Source organism: Tachysurus vachellii, chromosome 9 (assembly GCF_030014155.1).
Source record: "Tachysurus vachellii isolate PV-2020 chromosome 9, HZAU_Pvac_v1, whole genome shotgun sequence".
In the NCBI taxonomy this organism is placed as follows: Eukaryota; Metazoa; Chordata; class Actinopteri; order Siluriformes; family Bagridae; genus Tachysurus; species Tachysurus vachellii.
The window spans coordinates 9,955,195-9,976,764 of NC_083468.1; the positions used below are offsets into that span (position 1 = coordinate 9,955,195).

Sequence of the window (21,570 nt, forward strand, 5' to 3'; positions counted from 1 at the left end):
AATGGCTGTTTATTAAAAAATTTAAGTGTGTATAAGTGTGTTCGTGAGTTTAAAGTTACAATTTAGCCAGGTATAAAATTTAGCTAGTGTCCCATTAACTGTATAACCCAAACATCATCTAAGACATGTTTGGTGTCTGAAGTTAGCTTCGTTAGTCTTGTTACCGGAGCTAATGATGACTATCTATCACATTAAGATCACATCTAACACACAGTACCATTATTTTCTCCTTCAGTTCTTGGGTGAGCTTGTCAGAACGGTATCTGGCATGACATCAACATGGCCACTACTGCTGTTTCTACATCTGTGATGTCCTTCTGTCTCGTTTATAAAACCTACAGTGTCATACCATAGCAGAAACCACATACTGTAAGCAAACCTGAAATGAATGAAGAATTCAACATAGTTTCAATGTTCATTCATTTTCTACCGCTTATCCGAACTACCTCGGGTCAGGGGGAGCCTGTGCCTATCTCAGGCGTCATCGGGCATCAAGGCAGGATACACCCTGGACGAAGTGCCAACCCATCGCAGGGCACACACACTCTCATTCCCTCACGCAATCACACACTACGGACAATTTTCCAGAGATGCCAATCAACCTACCATGCATGTCTTTGGACCGGGGGAGGAAACCGGAGTACCCCGAGGAAACCCCCGAGGCACGGGGAGAACATGCAAACTCCACACACACAAGGCGGAGGCGGAAATCAAACCCCCAACCCTGGAGGTGTGAGGCGAACGTGCTAACCACTAAGCCTAGTTTCAATGTGTTACTAATAATTATATTAGTGTTTCCCAATTTTCCTGTTGTTCCTTACTGTACTGTAAGACACATTCGATTAAATGTAATTCAATCCAAAGGTCAGAATGTAAAGTGCTCGGTTAAATCTCATGCTGCGTAGAATTACGGTTGCTGACTGCTGATCGTAACAGTGTGAAGTGACCATAGATCAAAATTCTGTCTCATAGAGTGACCATTCTGAGCATCTCTAACAACCAATAGCATGATTTGCCATTACCACTGAATTTGTTATAGAGGTTAGAAGCTCTGTGGAACTATTTCTACTTTGTGACAATTGAAATGTGTTATTTAAAACAAATTCCTAAATAGCCCCAGAAGTTCATTCATACAACAAATGCAACACAAAAGACTGATTTTTTATTTTTTTAAATAAAATGTGTTTGTAGATAAACGATAAGATATCGAATTCATTTGGGTTGTTTTTCTTTTAGCAATTTATTTATACAGATTTACGATTGTTCGGTCCAGAAATGAGCTGCACCTCAAAATCATACAGTCATATTTATGGCTGTTAACAGCTGCATTTTTATTTCATTAGCAGCTGCATGTTCGACATTAGAACTGAAAACTGCAGTGAAATTATAGAATAAAAGTCTTTATTTTGTCACATATACATTACAGCACAGGGAAATTCTCTCTTTGCATATCCCAATTTTTGACATTGGGATCAGAGTGTAGGGTCAGCCATGATGCAGCACCCCTGGAGCAAAGAGGGTTAAGGGCCTTGCTCAAGGGCCCAATGGTTCTCGACAACAAGCTCATACACACACAAATTGTACTGATTTTAGCAATAAAATACTAAAGTTCTACAAAATGTAATTTTATACCAAATTAAACAGAAGATGATGACCAAACCTTTAATGGAATGCTTGGCCTCAGCATAATATAAAAACATGCCTACACACACACACACACACACAAAATGTAAACCATGTGAGTCTCTTGTTCGTGCTCGTGCTCCTATCTGTTAAAAAAGAAAAACTCACCCATCAGTAAGTAGCTACATAACTTTACCTCACATCCTCTCTGGAAAGTGTGCACTATGTGTGTGTGTGTAATGTGATTATCCTGATCCAGTTCTGTTTGCACCACATCTCTAGAAGTTTTTTCCTGATGCTTTCCCATAGGCTTTTATTATTGTCTTGATCTATCATTTAACCTGACATGCCTTTATTTTTGCTTTTGGAAACATGCCAGGACTTTAAAGCTTGCTGTAACATAGTCAGTGCTTCAGCAGAGCAAAAACCAACATTTAACACAAATTCTTTATTTTGCATATTCTCTGCTAACCAAAGCACAACAGGTTCTCTCTCACATGCATCCACAGGGTATGTAATCTGTTAGTGTTGTGTATAGTAACAGAAGAGTAGCAAGAGAAAAGGATAATGTTCTCGTGCTCTGTTACACACGAGGGAAGTGGTGAGTACAAGAGGAGAACTTTTTGAACAGACTACTGCACTGACAGCCAAATATTAACGCCAAGGATCCTCATGCCTTCCTGTTCTGACTGGTCAGAAGTTAATGGTCATTCTCATAGTTACACTATAGAGCTTAGGATGCTGCAGACAATGGAGCTTTATCTCTGAGCTGATATTCAATAGACAGCCGTCAGGATTTAAGGAGGACTTCAACGAATATTACAAAATATTTTTCATCTGGTTTCAACATCACTGAACCTCAGGCAAATAGATTAAACCTACACACAGGTCACATGTCATTTAAAATAAATATAATAATAATGCAGTTTGCATTATGCAAGCTTCTACCAGCACAAGACTGAATCCACATGGGGTAAAGGGGAGAACTTCATTGGCTCAGGTTTGTTGGTCAGGACTGGACTGAGGATAAAATCTGTGTTTACATTTGTTCTGAAAGAAACAGCATGGTCGCTATGAGGTGTTCGGTTATCAGGAGCAGGAGTGTGAGGCTCATGTTAATGATGAAGGAGGTGAGGATGAGGATTGTGAGAAATGAAATATAAATGTCAGGGTCTCAGAGGTACAGATTACTAAACTCTAGATGGAGATGTGCACACCTTTGCTCTTAATGGCTGGATGTGGCTGTTTGGAGAAGAAGCATTCTACAAACATACTCATGGTTAGGGGTAGTTGATATAGTGGCTTTCAGCAAGCGGAGTCAGATAATGATGATGTTGATGATGATGAGCTAAAATGGCCAGAAGTATGCACTGGTTTTAAGCAAATTTTTTTTACACACTTCATATGTGTTTTGGTGCAAATCAACAGTGCACTGAAAACACTTATATTAAATGCATGATGATGATGATGATGATGATGATGATGATGATAATGATGAAAGTGGGAACTGTGATGAAAGGATCAGGACTAAAAGTGTAGATTAATGGTGTGTTTGTGTTTGGTGTGCAAGGATGAGGATGATGAGGATGATGATGATGAAATTGCGAACTGAGATAACAGGATCAGGAGTAAGAAATCCTGTAGATTAATTGTTTTGGTTGTGTAACCATGATGATGATGATGATGATGATGATGAAGTTGAGAACTGACATGAAAGTATTTGTAGTGAAAATCTGGACTAATGATATGCTTGTGTGTTTGGTGTGGCATGAGGATGATGATGATGGTAATGATGATGAAGGAGTGACCCAACATGTACACTTGTGTGACACATGCTCTCAATCCAGTTTACTAATCTTGTTGTTCATAATTTGATGTGGGTGTTTGATGTGTAATAACAGGATTAGAGATGACATGATGTTTATGACAATCATGATGATGATGATGATGACAGTGATGATGATGCTGATGATGACGATGATGATATTTTTAAGTCCACACCTTTTTTTTTTTTGAGGTGACTAATGCTTATCATTAAAGGTGCAATGATGATGATGATGATGGTGAATGTGTGAACATAAACAGACCCAATATGTGGACTAGATTGACACATCATCTCAATCCAAGATGCTAATCTCTGGATTAATGGCATGTTTTGATGTCTTTGGTGTGTCATTAGAAGCGTACCTCTAATGATGATGATGGTAATAATGATAGTGCTGGTAATGATGATGATGATGATGTGAAGTGAAATAGAATAATATGGAAATGAAGTGGGTGTGATCTCAGAGCAGATTTGTGAGATGGATGATGATGATGATGATGATGGTGACGAACGTAGGAACTCTGGCTTACCTTTCGCTCCTCTCAGCACGAAGCCGAATCCCTCGTTCTCCTTCTTGTGCAGCACCACGGTCTTTTCATCGATGGCGCAGTCGCTGCGGAGGAAATTGCGAACGTAGCGTCCGTTATTACATCCCATCATCCTCATCATGGCCACCGCCTTGCGGCCCGAGTGCATGTTTATCATGATGAAAGGTAAGGGGAAGGACGGACAGGAGGGACGGAAAAGATAGATGGGTGGATGGAAGGCTGTATTTCAAATTAATGGAGGGGTTAACGCATCCCCTCTTTTCCTCCGTCCCTCGGAGAGCGAGTCGCTCACCGAGGCCTCGTCGCTAAAAACAACCATCACCCGGCTCGATGAATAAATGATGAAATAAATGATGACGAGCGTGCAGCGGAGGAACGAGAGGAAACGTAGAGAGGAGAAATAAGTGCAGAGAGTGATAGCAGCACACAAGCGCAAGGATCGTGCGAGTGAGCGTGTGTCATCAGCAGCCAAGAAGCAGCGGTGACATTTTCATTCCTGCGATCCTTTTGGCAGCATGAAGAAGCGAGCGTGTAAGAGCAGGAGAGGATCTCTCTCTCTCTCTCTCTCTGTCTCTCTCTCTTCCCCCTCCCTCGCTCTCATTTCTTTCTCTCTCTCTCGCTCTCTTGTTCACTATCTCTCTCACTTGCTCTTTTACATAACATTGTATATTACTCAGTCAGCATCATTTCCACTCTTAACATGTATATGCATCTTTATTATACAGTTGTAGCTGTCATAATAATCATAATCATAAGTAAATACCTTTCATCTAAATAAATAAAACTCATTATACATCAATAGGTTAAAGGTTCTAAGTTGCTTCCTGTGTGTGTGTGTGTGTGTGTGTATGTGTGTGTGTGTGTGTGTGTATGTGTGTGTGTCTGTGTAAGAGATAGAGAGAGAGAGAGAGAGAGAATAAGTATATGTGCGCAAGCATGAGTGTGTGTATAAGTGTGAGTGCGAGAGACTTCTGCAGTCCTAGCAACAGAGCGGAGGATGCTTAGTTGCCCTGGCAACCAAGTCTGTTTTTTTTCTGTTCTGATGAAGGTTCAGGTGATCATATGATCTAAATTTCACTCACAGGTGAATTTAATTCTGTGAATTCTGTACCAACATTTTCAATCCCATACTGTAATATTGGCAAATGACTACACAACTTTTACAATCCACATAAAATATTTTAGCTTGCCGAAATCTCATCAAAAAATGTTAGAGTTTTGTATTTTTGGTCTCAAGAGAGCATAATAGATGGTCAGCCAAAGATGCAGTGTCTCTCTAGAATCTCTAGTATCTCTTCAGATATGGACCCTTATTTTCCATTACCTCAGTTATTCTTCTTGTTCTACAATAAATTGTTTAGGTTTTTGTCACCAATTATGTAATTTTTAAAGGGAAACAGGGAATTAAGTTGTGTAGAGCTAGGCTAAGATCTTAGGAAGTGAGGAAATACATGCTACATTACTACAGTTGCTAGCTACAACTATTACAATGTTAAAGGTCCAGAGCAGTCAAAAGAACTTTCCAAATGTTTATATCTCTAGCTATAAAAAAGAATATTTGATTCATGTTCATTATTGACCTGTTCAGTCTTTATTCATCAGATCTCTCCATCTAGTCTGGCGTTCAGGCTGCAGACAGTTTGCAGTTCATGCAAAATTTCACAGCACCTTCTGTCAGTGTAAAAAAAAAAAAAGGAAAGAAAAAAAATCCCCAGATGAATATTTAACGCAGTGTTGTTTCAGCCCCCCAGGGAGAATTCAGCATGAGTTTGAGGAAAAAAAAAAAAAAAACAGGCTGAATGGTCTCATTAAAAACCAATCTCACTGCAGCAGCACATTTGGGTCAGTGCTGCAGAGAAATAAATATTATTAATGTCTGCATCAGAAACAACAAGCTGGGCTTTTCAGTGTTTTTACACGTCTGATGTCACTGTCAATTTTGCAATCTCGAGAACGCAGTCTGTGTGTTTGTGTGTGTGTGTGTGTGTGTGTGTGTGTGTGTGGATTGGTGTCTTATGCATATTTTTACGTGACTAACTACATGGAAATTACTAACAGTAATTCATACTTCCATAATCCATACATTATTTATGGCCTATTAATTCCGATCTACAACTAAGGAAACACTATAAAAGTTTCATCTGTGACAAAACCTTCTAAGACCAGTTTTATAGATTAGGTGGTTAATAAGTTAGTTAGTTAGTCAGTTTGTCTGGACACATGAGTGGCAGTTGTGTCTTAACATTTACAGCTTTGGGTTACTGGTTTAAGCTCGGGGTTCAAGCTCCAGCACTGTTAGACCCTTGAATAAAGTCATTAACCCTCCCTGCTCCAGGGTGCTGTATCACGGCTGACCCTGTGCTCTAACCCCAAGCTTCCTAACAAGCTGAGATTAGGAGGGAAACATTTGCTTTAATGTCTATTTGGCAAATATAATTTTTAATGTGGTGTTATTTACTATTTGAATATCAGATTTTCTCTGGTACTTTTGGTACTCATTATTATAAAACTATGTGGAAATACAGTACCATGGCATCGTTTGAAAAGATATATTCTGTTATTAATTAATATAGGTTTGAGTGATAGCTGTACCTGGAGGCATCAAAGCTGTCATATGAGCCCACGGTGTAATGCCTGAAAAGCTTCTTTTTATCTGTCCGACCTATTCGGCTCTCTGAGGAAAAACAAAAGCAATAAAAACACTTAAAGAGACACTTGATCATCAAAACACTACTGGAAGCAAAAACCGAGAATAGAACCTAAACATTACTGTTTTTCTGTAATTGTAACTGTTACTGAACATGTGGTTTGGCATAATGTAGATAATTGATACGGTTTTTCATAAGACCACAATAATTTGAATATTTTCCATTTATTTTTCTTCCCAGTCAATTGAATTTTGTACGTTGTTTGTTAAAGATTATTAAATTTTTCACATTTAAACACACCAACAAAGAAGTGTGTAGACTTACGGGGTCTGGCCTCATTGGTTTTGGCAGGAATTTCTTCTACACAGTTAGCTGGAAACCAGCCAACACGGCCACGAGCGCTGCCTTCCCAATAACCACCTTCACCAATACTGAGGACTGAGACAGCCAAATATCAATCACCATTTTGCTCTGATACTTGTTATTGTTAGTGATCTGTTATCTAACACTGAGACAAAGCCACTATTCAGACATTCATGTCATTTTGTGTTTTAGCTATGTTTGAAAGCTCATACCATTAAATCAGGGTTGCCAGGTTTCAGAAAAACAGCATAAAATACATACAAAAGGCCTCAATTAATCCCAAAATGTTCATTTTTCTTCCTAGCCTTTGTGGAAAACAAGGTCACTGCGATGTACATGGATTTGTGATGTACATGAGACATGGGCCACTACTCATAATGTCCCAATTTCTCTCTCCTAGTACATGCAATACAATACAATTTACAATAGAAATTGTTCAGCACATCATAGGTGCTGACACTTAGCCTTTGTTTGTGGAAATGTCACTAAGTGTCCTAACACATAAATAACAGTTAGCTCATTGTCTATCTAATTAGCTCATTGTGCAACATATAAAATCTTACACCTGCAAAATAACAACATTAAAATACAACAACTTTGGTCATAATAAAGAGATAATTATTATTTCAACAGAATTTAAACTAAATGGAGTTAAGCAAAGTAGAAGAAGTAACTTAACTAGACTTAATTGTCATTCTTTATTAGGTCATGAATCTACACCAAAAAATTTTCAGAAATATATAAATTTTAAGTTGAAATTGTGTAAATATTCTGCCATGTCACTTGTGCATATTTTTTCGAATGGTTACACGATCAAATAAGTTAAGAATAAAATCATTAGCATGATTTCAGAATTTATTGCTCTATTTTTCCCCTAGTGATATATGTGGAATTCTGTATACTAAAACATTTTCTAGTCTAGATATGAAACACACCTAAGGGACCTGCATTCATATGTTTGTATGATTGTTTCTGTGGGTGTGTACTGACCTTTAACCCTGTCATTTTTATACAGTGTGATTTCTCCATCTGCTTGAGGCTGATAGGGTCGCACTGCAACAAAATGGCGACCAGGGACGGCACTGTACAGCTTCCTTCTTGACACCGAACCATCAAGACTTGTGTTTGCTCTGAGAAAGAAAGGAAGAGGAGAATTACCAGAAATATCAGCAGAAACATAACTACCAAAATCTGCCTTCCTCGTGCTTAGATAGCAATACTCTTCTATTGTGCTAGAAGGTCTGACTGTAGAATGGAGACCATTGGGTGTGTCATTTAAGTGGGACACATGGACATGTGTCCAAGTCCATATGTTTAAATATTAATGAGTTGGCAACTAACATGTAATTATAGAGTCGTGCTCTATAATTTTTGTGAACTGATGAACTTTTCCTTACTGAACTGGTGAGCTAAAGTGTTGGAAAGTCAATGAATCTGACAACACTTGATGCTCATTATATAGAACTGATGTAGCATTTATCATGTTTGTATGGTTCATCCAGGTCAATTGTGTATGAATGCAGTGCTTTGCTTCTCCTTGTAGAAAGAAAATACCAAAATAGAAAAAATATTCTGTTGTACTTGAGAGATTTGTGCAACCAATATCACACACACACACACACACACACACACACACACACACACACACACACACACACACACACACACACACAGTTTGCCAGTTTGTGAGCTACCCCGGTGAACACCTCTCACAATTCTACACAATTGTTCTACAGAGTGTCTCAGATTGTTAAGACTATTGAACGGTGGCAGCAATGATGTAAAAAAAAAAAAAGATTTCCAGTCTGTGCAGAGCTTGTAATATTGTAATATTGTCTGTAAAATCTGAATTGTAGTCAAACTATAGTAACCATATACCTGTAGTGATCATGGTCACTGTGATATAATGCAAAAATCATAACAAAATAGATAATAGTTGCATCCCAATTAGACTACGTATAGTATGCAATAAAATAATGTACTATTCTTGTTTAAAAAATGTCAGTATATTTGAGTGTGTAGCAAGAGTAAGCAAGTACTGGGACATACTAACACATGTACGAGAAGAGAACGCTGTTGCCTAGTTACACACACTGTCACTGTAATCAAACTCCTTTGTGTATTTAAGCTTTTCCGCATTCATTATTCCTTATATAATCTATACTAGATAGTTGAATTTAAGTCACTCTGGATAAGGGTGTCTGCCAAATGCAATTGATGTAAAAGTACATGTAAATTTGCCATTTCCTTGATTTAATTTCATTTGCCACATTACATTTACATCTCTTTAAAATCTAAATCTTAAATGCACCAGAGCAAACAGACACCAATCTTCTGCTTCCTCACAAGTAGTAAAGTGTGCACAGATTCAATCTTCAGAAATCTACCAGAAATAGTAGACCATCTAGGTACCTTTGGGTTACTCTCTTTAACGGTCTACGATTTAGGACACACTAATTCTGAACTCTGTGTTGTTGAAGTGTTCAAATGTTCAGCTTCTCCACTTGGCCATCATTTACAAACCCTCCATGCTTCATTCACTTAAAGAATTTCTCTTTATCTCTCTCTCTCTCTCTCGCTCTATTTCTCTCTTGTTCTCTCTCTCACTCCCTCTCTTTCTTTCACTCCCTCTCTCTATTTCTCTCTCTCTCTCTCTCTCTCTCTCTCTCTCTCTCTCTCTCTCTCTGTCACTCTCTCTCCCCCCTTTCTTTTTCATAATCTCTATCTTTCTACAGGACATGAACATTATTTCTGCCATTGCAGCACATCAATATCAAGAAATATTCAGTTAGGGTTTGTTTTATTTATTTATTTATTTTACATTGAACAACTTAACCCCATGAAAATAAGAGCAAGCTTGTAAGTAATTTATCAATGGGGCACAAATACTATTCAATTCTCTTCACTGAACTGAACCGAGAGCTCCATCTTATGGAAAGTGTCAGTAAGACATCTTTATTTATGAATAGAACATGCTTGGAGGGTCATAAGAATCAAAGAATTCTACAAAAAATATCACAAATTCATATGGACTGATTTACCACTGGGTTTCTTAAAAACTGAAATATGCACTCGCTCATGTTAGGAATCCGTGCAAAACTGTAGGCTTTTCACACTTAAAATAGTTAAAGGCAGGGTCTCCGTTGTTGAAATCACCAAAACAAACACGGCCCTAACCCAAATGGGCCAAATGGGTCCCACCCCTGTATTGATAGCTCCGCCCATACATACATACGTAACCCAGGCATCTAATGGAAAGAAATATGTCTTTATCATAGCTGAAAGGAAGAACAATACGATTGCAGATAATCAAACAAGCAAAAATGACACACAAGCATAATCATGCAATGGACGGCATATATTACAGTTTTTTTCAGTTGCTAACAAGCATTGTTCAATACCGAAACCACCTACAAAACTCACTCAGACCAACATAACACTGGCAACAATTCTCATTCAGAAAACACGCATTTCATTCACAACACACTGATCTGAAAAACACTAACAGCAGGGAGCATTACATAATTGATGAACTTTTCTTTTTTAAAGTTTCAATGATTTAATGATTTCAATGATTTAAATAGAATACTGCAACACAATTTCACTTTATTGAAAGCATTTGTAACACGAATGAATCAGAAATTAATCAAAATTTTGTTTTTTTATATGAATATAGTACTTGAAAATTATAACCAAAAGGTGAAAAAAAGAGGGAAAAAACTCCCAAGGCTGCAATGATAATAAAGGTACATTAGAGGATAAATAAAATGCATTCTACACATTACTGTAACGTGTAGAACTTGTAACTTGTTCATTATAGTAAATTACAGTGATGGTTCTAGTCTGCTCTCTCTCTTGCATTTGGCCACAAGTTCTCATCAACATCACCTTCCACCTCCATGCAGATAAAAACTCCTCTATGGGGTTTAAGAAAGGGGAGTATGGAGGCAGGTATAATACTTATATAAGACATCATGGGATGTGCCGCAAACCACTCTGTGACTGCAGCAGAGTGGTGGAATGCCACATTATCCCACACAACAATGAAGGAAGGATATGTAGGTCATTTAGAAACGATATGAGCCTCTCTGTATTGTAGGGGCCAATGAGTGGTTTGTGTAACAGCAAACCTTCATTGGACATTGCTGCACACATCGTGATGTTAGCTCCCCTTTGGCATGAGACCTCCACAGTCGCTCTCTGTCCCATTACATTTCTTCCCCTGCGTCATGTTTTTGCCAGGTTCAATCCAGCTTCATCCACAAAGTTAAAAGTATGTGGAGTTCGTCTGGATTCCATCGCCATTACCCTCTAAATTGCAGAAAGTTTCACAGTAATTGACATTATGCATCAATGTGTATGTACCCTGTTTGGTTACTGAACAGACATCTTACCTGGACATATTGATACCGGAGTTCTTTCACACATTTCTCTCAAAGGGTTGCTTCATCCTTATTTTATGTTTCTCTAGGACTCTGGCAATTGTTGTTGTGCTAACCATATTCACATTTTCAAAAGTGCCATTGTCTGCCAGCACTCTCTCACGAATTTCCCGCAGTTTTATTGCATTGTTGGCAAATACCATATCCACAATGGCAATTTCTTGCACATCAGAACAGATTCTGTCTCTCCCTCCTCTCGTGGGCAACCTTTGGATCCTACAGTAAATCACAACTATTACTGTATTGTTTTTTTTTTAATTGCAATTAGCTTGTAATGATTATTTTGTTTAATTTTTAGCTAAAAAAATTGAGAATTCTATAAAATAATTACTGCATAAATGCTTGGAATTTGACATCATTCTGTTTTGAATGTGTTTTTAATCATTTTGAATGCAGTGTGTTAGCATTATTTTTTTTGTATGGTATTTTGCATGTTGTGGAGTACGAATGGGAAAAGAGTTCCTGAATTTTGAAAAGTGTGGACACTGAATGCATTTTGTCTGAAAGCAATGAAAAATGGTTCACAGTTTGGTCTGCATTTACTTCTGTTTCGCTGACTGCGTGAAGAGTTTTGAAAATGTGGTTTCAGTATTGAACAATGTTTGTTAGCAACTGAAAAAACTGTAGTTCTGTGAAACAAAGCAAAACCTACGTTACTCACCTATCGAGAAGGAAAAAGCGACATCGGCATATTAAGTAAAGTTGGCCACATATTCACAGATTGGAGTTTCCCGAGTCAATAACTCCTGAGCTAAACCCTGTTACTAGCAAAACATGGTTGTAGCTGCGTCTCTACATTACTACGATAGAAAAGAGGTGCTATTTGTGTAGTAACAGTTATTTGTGTAGCTCAGGAGTTATTGACTCGGGAAACTCCAATCTGTGAATATGCGGCCAACTTCCTGCTCCTTCAGTTCTCTCCAGCGCTGGAAAGCTGATCCTATATTAACACGGGTCCTACTTCTTGCCTTACCATAAGCCTTTCTTCGCTTTCTTTCTTTGTTTTTATCCTCCATGTCAATGTAAAAACCGCTTTCTGCTAATGTCACACATGTGCACTCTCTCCGCCGCATATTGACAAGACCCGCCCCATTCTGCTCATTGGCTACACGTTAGTTTTGATTTTTGTTTTGTTTGTCGGCCCGACTCAGTTTTCTGAAGCGTTTCTCAAAAATCGGAGAGACCCTGCCTTTAACTGTAGGTCTCTCCTGGGTCTTGTTTCACTGCTCATTACACTGCTCATACTTAACATGTAATCCTAGTTATTCCCAATCGTCACACTGTACATTCCTAAACCATGTGTTATTGCTCTTATTTGCACATTTGTGGTGTCAGCAATCATGATTAGATAAATACAGCATATAATAATGAACATGTCTCAGGCTTTCTCATCAGGGAGAAAATAAGGACATGTCTGCGGATCTGAAACTTTCACAGCTTTGCCCTTTATAAGTTTGTCCTGTAGTTAACCAGACATTCATTGATGGCTAATTTATCAGTGTCACATATTTTCCGATACACACTTCTGTGATGTTCAGTGTTTTGCAGCCTGATGCTGTTTGTATTAAGTGCCAATAGCTCTTGGTTTTTATGTGATATGAGAGACACACTGTCTGTTGCTAAGCATCTAGCTGTAAGATTATAACACTGCATTGTTTCACACTATACACATTTGACACCACAAGTGCCGCTAACACTTCTTCAGAGCATTGTTTCATAACCCCAGGTAAAGTTCGGTACTAACCCTGCAAATAATATAATGATTTATGCAAATATCTAACCAGGATATCACAAAGCAGCGGCTCACAAAGGTCAGTTAATATTAACACCAATCATCAGACTGGAGAAAAAAGTGACCTCAGTGACTTTAACTGTGCCAGAAACACTGGTTTGAATATTTCAGAAACTGCTGGGATTTTCACAGGTAATAACCAAATTTCTAGATGTCACACTAGAGAACACAACAAAAAGAAAACTCAAATAATCTTTCGTTGCATTTTTGCTTTTGTAATACTGAATTATCATTTGTGTGTGTGTATGTGTGTGTGTGTGTGTGTGTGTGTGTGTGTGTGTGTGTGGTACTACCATATGTCTGATTTTAATCTACAAAGAGGTCAGAATGTCACATCTTAATCACTTCTGAGGCTTTGTTGCTTTGGGAAATAAAGCCCTTGATATCAGTGTGCAGACAGACACTATGTAATACTGTATACTATAAATAATGTAGCTATTTAATACACATCTAAATCACACAATACTCCTAACCTCTAGAACCTAAATGAAATCTTATTTTTTTAATTTTCAAAAAGTTAATCTAAAATAATAAATATTTTCTAGAAATAAAAAAATGATATTTAAATTAAAGGAATATCTAAATATTTCAGATATTCCTATTGTTGTTCCCACCAAGATATAAAAACATGGCCACACTCACACAAATCACACACACACTGGCACTAATCTTAATCCTCTTGAAAAAATGATAGTTGATCCATCTTCAGTTCTAAAAAAAAATAATAAAAATAAAAAATCCTTGATCCAGAGAATGGAAAACACACACACACACACACACACACACACACACACACACACACACACACACACACACACACACACACATATTATAACTTTAACACAGAGAAGGCATTTAATCTAATAAAGCACCTATAGATCTTGTGTGTGTGTATTTGCGTGTGTGTTTGTGTATGTGTGTGTGTGTGTGTGTGTGTGTGTGTGTGTAGAGAAGTTTCTAGAGTGTGCTACAGTGAGTCTGATGAGATTATTCAATCTTAATCTCCACTGATGTCAGAATTTTCCAATAACAAAGGAATTTTAAATTCCTAAAAGTTGTCAATTTTAAAACCACCTGCCATATTGTGTAGGTGCCACCAGCACAACTCTGACCTATCAAGTCATCAAAGTAGCCACAACACTAAAGATGTGCTATAGTATCTGGCACCAAGATGTTAGCAGCAGTTCCATTGAGTCCTGTAAGTTGTGAGGGTGGACCCTACATAAATAAGACTTGGTCCGATTGAGATCTGAGAAATTATTCTTATTCACAGAACATCCTGGTGCTATCGCTTCCCCATGTACGTGATGCCCCTGCAGCCAGTTGTCCACATGATTCATCAGACTAGGACAATTTCTTTCATTGCTCCATGGTCTTGTCCTTATACTCACTTGCCATTTTTGTCGGGAGGCATTGCACAGTGTGCACTGTATGTTCTGACACCTTTCTATCATAACCAGCATGAACATTCCCACACTATGCTACAGTAGCTCTTCTGTGGGATTTGACCAGACGAGCTAGCCTTCACTCCCCACAAACTTCAGTGAGACCTGGTCACCCATGACCCTGCCACTGGTTCACCAGTTGTCCTTCCTTTGGACCACTTTTGCTAGGTACTAACCACTGCAAACCAGGGACGCTCCACAAGACCTGCTGTTTTGTAAATACTCTGACCATGTCCTTTAGCCATAACAGTTTGGCCCTTGTAAAAGTCACCCAAATCCCTACATATGCCCAATGTTCCTGCCTCCAACACATCAACTTCAAAAACGTACTGTTCTCTCACTGCCTAATCTATCAATTTTATTCACATCACTTCTTAGTGCCTTCAATGTTAAGGATGATTGGTGTATGCATGTACTGTATGTGTTGTGTGTGTGTGTGTGTGTGTCACACCTGTGCAATCTATGCTGTTCCTCTCCCAGGCGGCCGAGCGAAGGCGAGCGGCTGCGTGGCGGGGCTCTGGTACTCACTGTGCCATTAGGGCTGGTGTGTATGTGCAGTTGTGTGTGGGGTTGTGTGTTTGTGGGTTGGGGAAGCAGTTGGAGGTGGTTATCACTGTTGGAGCGGAGCAGCACACGTGGAGGCACCAAATGATGAGGAGCACGGCGTCTCCTGGAATATGAAGGCGCCTCAAGGAAAGGCACTGAAAAAGAAAGGATGTCTAATGTGGATCAAAAGCATTATTTGAAACACATGCTCTGGAATCTAGAGACAAAGACATTTGTAATAGTTCTAGCATTTTACTTGTATTAATCCAACTTGCTTAGGTGAACTATTGTATGAACCAATTAGCAAGAAACAGATAAAGAAATTAGGAATAACGCTATAAATGATTTATTTATTTATTTTGTGTTTTTTAAATGTATAACTAATATATCAGAGCAAATCAGTTGACTGATTATTGTTTGTTATTAGTAGAAGAGGGGATATTAATCCTAAATGTAGCTGTCATGTACATTTACATTTATGGCATTTGGCAGATGCCCTTATCCAGAGCGACTTTCATTTTATCTCTTTTTAATAAACAAACCAGTTTAAAATGTAAAAAATTGAGCAACTGAAGGTTAAGGGCCTTGTTCAAGGGCCAAATAGTGGCAACTTGGTGGCAACTTAACCTCAAACAACCACAACCCCAATGAAGCAATCATGTGTGCTATATAGCCAAGTAAGAGGTTTGAGAAGTCAAATGGAGTTAATACTAACTATAAAATGCTTTCTCAATGGAGAACTCATGCTGTCTCACATGGGACGACACTTTGAAGATAGTGATGTAGTCATTTTGGAGAGGACCCCATCTCTCCATCTCCAGGCTCTGAACAGATTGGAGGGTTGTGGAAGGTTTTTAAGTATTTATTTATTTAACCTTGTAAAATACAGATTTTTACTGATACACAGTATAGGTTAAATTAAAATAGTGCTTAAGTATAGCTGGATTAAGATATACATTCCATATCTGCAAATCCTTTTAGTGGATTTGATGCCTATCTTCAGGTACACTGGGATACCTTGGATGGGATACCTGTCCATAAGCGGGCACCTTGGACCCACACATCCACACTCTCAACACGTAAGGCAATTTCAGGGCTGTCAAGTGTCATGCATTGAGAGTGACAGTCCCCAAATGTATCTGTCCGCACCGCTGTCTCTATGGAACCGGGCAGGAATCAAGCGCGTCTCCCCTGGAGTTCTTAGTTGAGCCTGACACTTATCAGCCAATCAAAAAAAGAGGCTACACAATAGCCAATCAGAAAATAGCACTATCTAGGTAAGATTTAATATAACAACCAATGAAAAAAACATATTCATTAGAGAGGGTATTTTCGATGGTCGGTTTGAACAAAACCTCAACACGAAACAGCTTGTCTCTGGACGGGACATTGTCCTCAATCATGACCCTTAAAAATGGCTGGGCTTGAACTGAACTGTTTTAAATGGGAGCAACATTACAAATGATAAAGGAGTCCAAAAAAGCAACAAACACTTACAATAAACAACACCAGTCATAATCTCTCTCTCTCTCTCTCTCTCTCTCTCTCTCTCTCTCTCTCTCTCTCTCACACACACACACACACACACACACACACACAAGCACACACAAACTAATAAATGGAAATTAAAAAAATACTTTGTATTTGGTTAAATTGCAGTCAGTGAACCTTACCAAATACAACAACTCCCCCAATATTTATTTATTTTATTTATTTTTATTTATTTATTTGGGCTAAAATGCTGCCTACTGAGACAGGGATATCTGAAGGATGTGGTTAGTAAGTCAGCTGCTTCTAGCTCCCAGAATTCAGTTCAGCTATTACAATTTGTACCATATATATGTACCAACATCCACCCATTTTCTGTAACACATCATGCACACAGTCACATGGAACCTGGAGTACACACACACACATAACAGTCAAATTAGAGATGTCAATCAGACTACAATGAATGTATTTGTACTAGGGGAAGAAAACACCTGAAAGACAGGGAGAACATCCATCCCTGGAAGTGTGAGGCAAATGTGCTAAGCACTAAACTACCAAGCCTGTGTGATTGTAGAACATCAAGAATTTTATTACATTTTTTATTCTCTTTTAATCGGCTTCCAGAGATGAAGTGAAGAAGAAGAAGAAGAATCAAGAAAATGTTTTCCATTCTATGATTTTTGTCTTTAAAAATTCTCTGGAGATGTCTCAATGTGACTAAACACAATGAGTAGCAGAAGGGAAAACTTTGTTCTAGCATCCCTGGCAACATCTGCCTGCAAAATCACAGTGATTCCATCAAGATGGGTTTCGAATGATGAACTGACTGCTTTTTGTGACCAAGGACAAACAGGAGACATTTGTCAATGGCACATAGTATGTAACATTATTTATATCAAAATCACAAGGATACCTGGGGTTGAGGTTATGAGAAATTGAGGTTGTGGGAAAAGATGCTCTTAAGGGATCTAAAAAAGGTGTTAGAATGTCTGGCAGAAACAACTCATCATTCTGACCTTGTCTCGACTCAGCATGCTAAAAATAGACTTTTCTCCTTTTTTTTCTGTCTGATCAGGTGTGAAGAGTTGCAGATTTAGAAGTCAAAATGGGGACGATGTGCTTGAGGGACTGCAGGCTTCATGAGCAAAAAGGAATGAAATTTTATCACATTAAACTTTGCTAATATTTGGAAAGCATGGTCTTATTGACTGAGTATTGTGGATGACAGCCCACAGATATACTGTGATAAATAGTTCTTAATTCATTTGATTTGTTTATTATTACTTTTAACAGTGGACATCACAAATCAGATTTTTTAGGAATATAAAAATTCAGAATTTAAATTGCATTTAAGTCATTTTAAATGAAATTAAGAATATAAGTCAAAGGTTTTATGTATATCTCTAATGAGCAAACCAGAGACAATAATGGCAAGAAAAAGCTTTTTGAGATGAACCAGGATCAAAATGGAACACATCCTCATCTGTGTGACACTGGATAGTGTGATTCTAAATAATTTCCCTTCTATAACCATATACAGTCAAGTGCAATTGTATAAACAGGGGCTTATTAAGTAAATTTGAACATCAGTGTAAATTCTGAATTGGTTATAGATTTAACATGAATTACTTCCTGCCAAAGCGATCAAATGTTCAGTTATGAAAAGCTAAGCACGAAAGTGACCACAGCAACAGCAAAAGCCACAGCCATGGTCACCAAGTGATACTATCCATATCAGTCCAATGTATCTCCAGGTAGATTACATGTGGCCATCCTTATCAGCAGTGAGCGTCCTCCATATGGTGAGACTACACTACGAATCAGGCAGGTCCGGAGAGCAGAAACATTCAGGATAACTGGTATCTCAGTACTTGAGACTGAATCAGTTTCTATTATGCAACAGTTAGTTCTGGTCTGCTAATTTGATTGGTCAAATTTGACTGGTTGTTCCAAGTGTGCCAAAATTTCTGGGATGTTCTGGGATGTCTGTGCTTGCCAGGGAAAATTCTGCTTTCTACATCAAAACCATTACTACATCCGAGTTAACAACATCATCGTCTGACTTGCAAAGCAACATTTTTCAGGAATACAACTTTTTGGCTTAAAATATGAAAGCAAATCAAATGAAAATGTAGAGTAAGAAGGGAGGCGAATTTCAATCAAACCTCTTTTAACAGGAATGTACAAATCAATGTGAGCTATCTAGTGATGTAGCCATCATTGAAATGCTACCCTCAATGATACCTTCAACAATATATTCTTTATATTATGACTAGAATGAATTTCCTGCTCAAGCAATTGCACCATGTAGTACTGCTATAGATGGGGAATTATTTTATAATCACACTATCTAGTGTCACCCAGATGAGAATGGCCTTCCTTCCTTTTTCCTCAAGTTTTCTTCCTCATATAATCTCAGGGAGTTTTTCCTTGCCACTGTAAACCCAAGCTTGGATTATGGATACATTTAATATCAAATATATACTTTATATCCTGATTTTTTTTAGTAAAGACATTTTTTGACAATTACCATTGTTAACAATTGTTATACATATATAATTGAATTTAGTTACATTTTTTATGCAAGTGACGTGCAATAAAGTGAGTCTGTCTTCTTCGAGATCGATTTCCTCTCAGGTCTTGTAGTTCGCCATGGAATAGTGCAGATTTAAGTAATGAGGGTGTCCTCTATACTTCTGTAAGAGTCATAAAACAAAGTTCCTGGATTTCGCACTTATGTGCACTGTTATCCTTTTAGTCCTATTATTAACATTGGCCTCTTCACAACTGCAGATATGAGATTCAACTCATTATACTAAAGTAGACAGGATTCAAATACCAGCTGGAGCTACAGAGAGCCGCATGACTTCAGACATACCCGGTTGAAAGTTGTGACAGCAGGGTTGCCAAGGTCACAGTATTTTACATCAGATTGGGATAGTTTCGAAAAATAGGTTGAGGGATTTTGGAAGACTGTGACATTCAGCCAAAAAGCCTATGTCTTCATTAGCCATATTTAATTTTGTTACATAATTTTGTAACAAAATCATGCAAACATTACAGTACCTTACTACTACTTTTAACTATAGTATAATTAGTATAAATAGTATAAAAGTATTGTCACTCAAGTGCACCAAGCCTTTGGTTTGCCAAGTGCTCATTGTATGTTTACAGTTTATGACCATTTCTAACACTTATTGGATTACTCTCTGTTTGTCTTCCCCTCGTCTTTACTTTTGACTGATTACCTATGTTTATTGACCTTCCTTCCTGTCTTTCCCTTCTACGATTCTGCCTTATGATTTGGATCGGTTTGCTTGCTTATCTCAAAAGACCAAAACAATCTTTTTCCAAAACTTTTTAGATTTGTATGGCCTTCCATAGAAGCTACTGGCTTGCTACTGGCCTGGATCTGTGTAGAGCTGAAGATTTGGGTCCTCACAGGGTCTCCTATTTCAGCCTGTGAGCTAACTAACAACTTTCTCTGTACCTGGACTCTTAGATACAACACTGTGGCAAAAAAATTAATTTTGCCAATATTTTAAATATTTTTAAATTTTGCCAATATTTTAATAGCCCTCTCCATCCGAAAGTTTCACAGCAGGGCTGATCTGATCTGCCATTTATATGATCTTTACTGTAGAACTGTATACAGGTTGACTTAAAATGAACACAGGTATACCCTGTTTAACATGTTTAGTAGGCTCTCTCAAGACTACCCTGGCGGTCCAACGGCAGGATCCAGGGCTCTCACTGCCACGACCCAGGTTTGGTTCCCAGGCAATAAGGGGTTAAATCTCACTGCCATCCCAAGCCTGGATAAAATGGAAGGGTTGTATCTGGAAGGGCATCTGGCATAAAACCTGAACAGGGAGCAGCTATAGGGCAAGAAGTGTGAGCTCTTAAGAAGAGAACTACTCCTAACTTAAATTGCTAAAAGTAGTTTTAGACTAAAATTTATATATCTGTATATTACAGCAAAACTAATATACATTTTAATATACTTAAATTTGATGCTACATTACAGCAAAAATGTGAAATAATCACTCAGTGAGAAATAATCAGTGAATTTGAATTTCGTGTATTATTAACCCCCTAATAGATGGTTAATGGTTAAGGGAGCAGAGTATACATACACGCTATGTTCTTTAAATACTATTCAGCCACACACACTCTGCTAGATTAATCTTCCAAACTCTGATGATTTTTTTCATCATCCATGAATGACAAGTTATTGACCTTTGCACTTGAGTTTATTTCCCATGACACAAAGTGATCTTTCAGTCAGAAATGTAATCTACATCATTCCCAAAGGGGTGTTTGATGTCTGAAGTTTAACACTTTAGTTCTGTACTAGAGCTATGAATCTAAATAATGAGCAAGCAATGAAGCTGGGAAGTTTGAAGGTGGAACTGTTTTGCGAATTGTTTGAGTGATAACGGAGAACTTTATAGTTGCAATATAAGGATGCAATAGCTAATGACTAAAACAATCATGCAGATATAAGTCGAGAGCTTCAGTTAAATTTCAAACATCAGAATTTGTGCTCAGTGACATTGAGTGTGTTGTTAGTGGCGGGTATGAGCCTTTCAAAAATCGGCATTGCCAGTAAGGTGCTGTATAATTTACTGTCAAACTGTAAAGTAAACTTTCATGGTATTAAATTACACATAATACAGTATATTTGCTCAGTGAATGGTGAGTTGAAGGGTTGTGCTCTAAGACAAAGTCATGGCAGTTTGGCACTGCTGGGATTTGAACCCACAATCTTCTAAGCTTTAATGCACTAGAAACACAATCGTTAATGTTGACCTACTTCATGAAAGACCATGAAGGTTCCAGTAACT

At 38.0% G+C, this 21,570-nt stretch overlaps 1 protein-coding gene across 1 annotated transcript in view; it reads right to left on the reverse strand.

The window, feature by feature from the left end:
- Window positions 1-21,570, reverse strand: part of LOC132851036 (SH3 and multiple ankyrin repeat domains protein 2-like) — a 112,786-nt gene that overhangs the window by 36,341 nt on the left and 54,875 nt on the right. The window contains exons 11-15 of the mRNA XM_060877606.1: window positions 15,138-15,387; window positions 7,998-8,137; window positions 6,969-7,082; window positions 6,589-6,670; window positions 3,979-4,061 (exon numbers count right to left, since the gene is read on the reverse strand). Coding sequence (XP_060733589.1) covers window positions 3,979-4,061; window positions 6,589-6,670; window positions 6,969-7,082; window positions 7,998-8,137; window positions 15,138-15,387 — 669 coding nt within the window. The remainder of the gene's footprint in view (window positions 1-3,978; window positions 4,062-6,588; window positions 6,671-6,968; window positions 7,083-7,997; window positions 8,138-15,137; window positions 15,388-21,570) is intronic.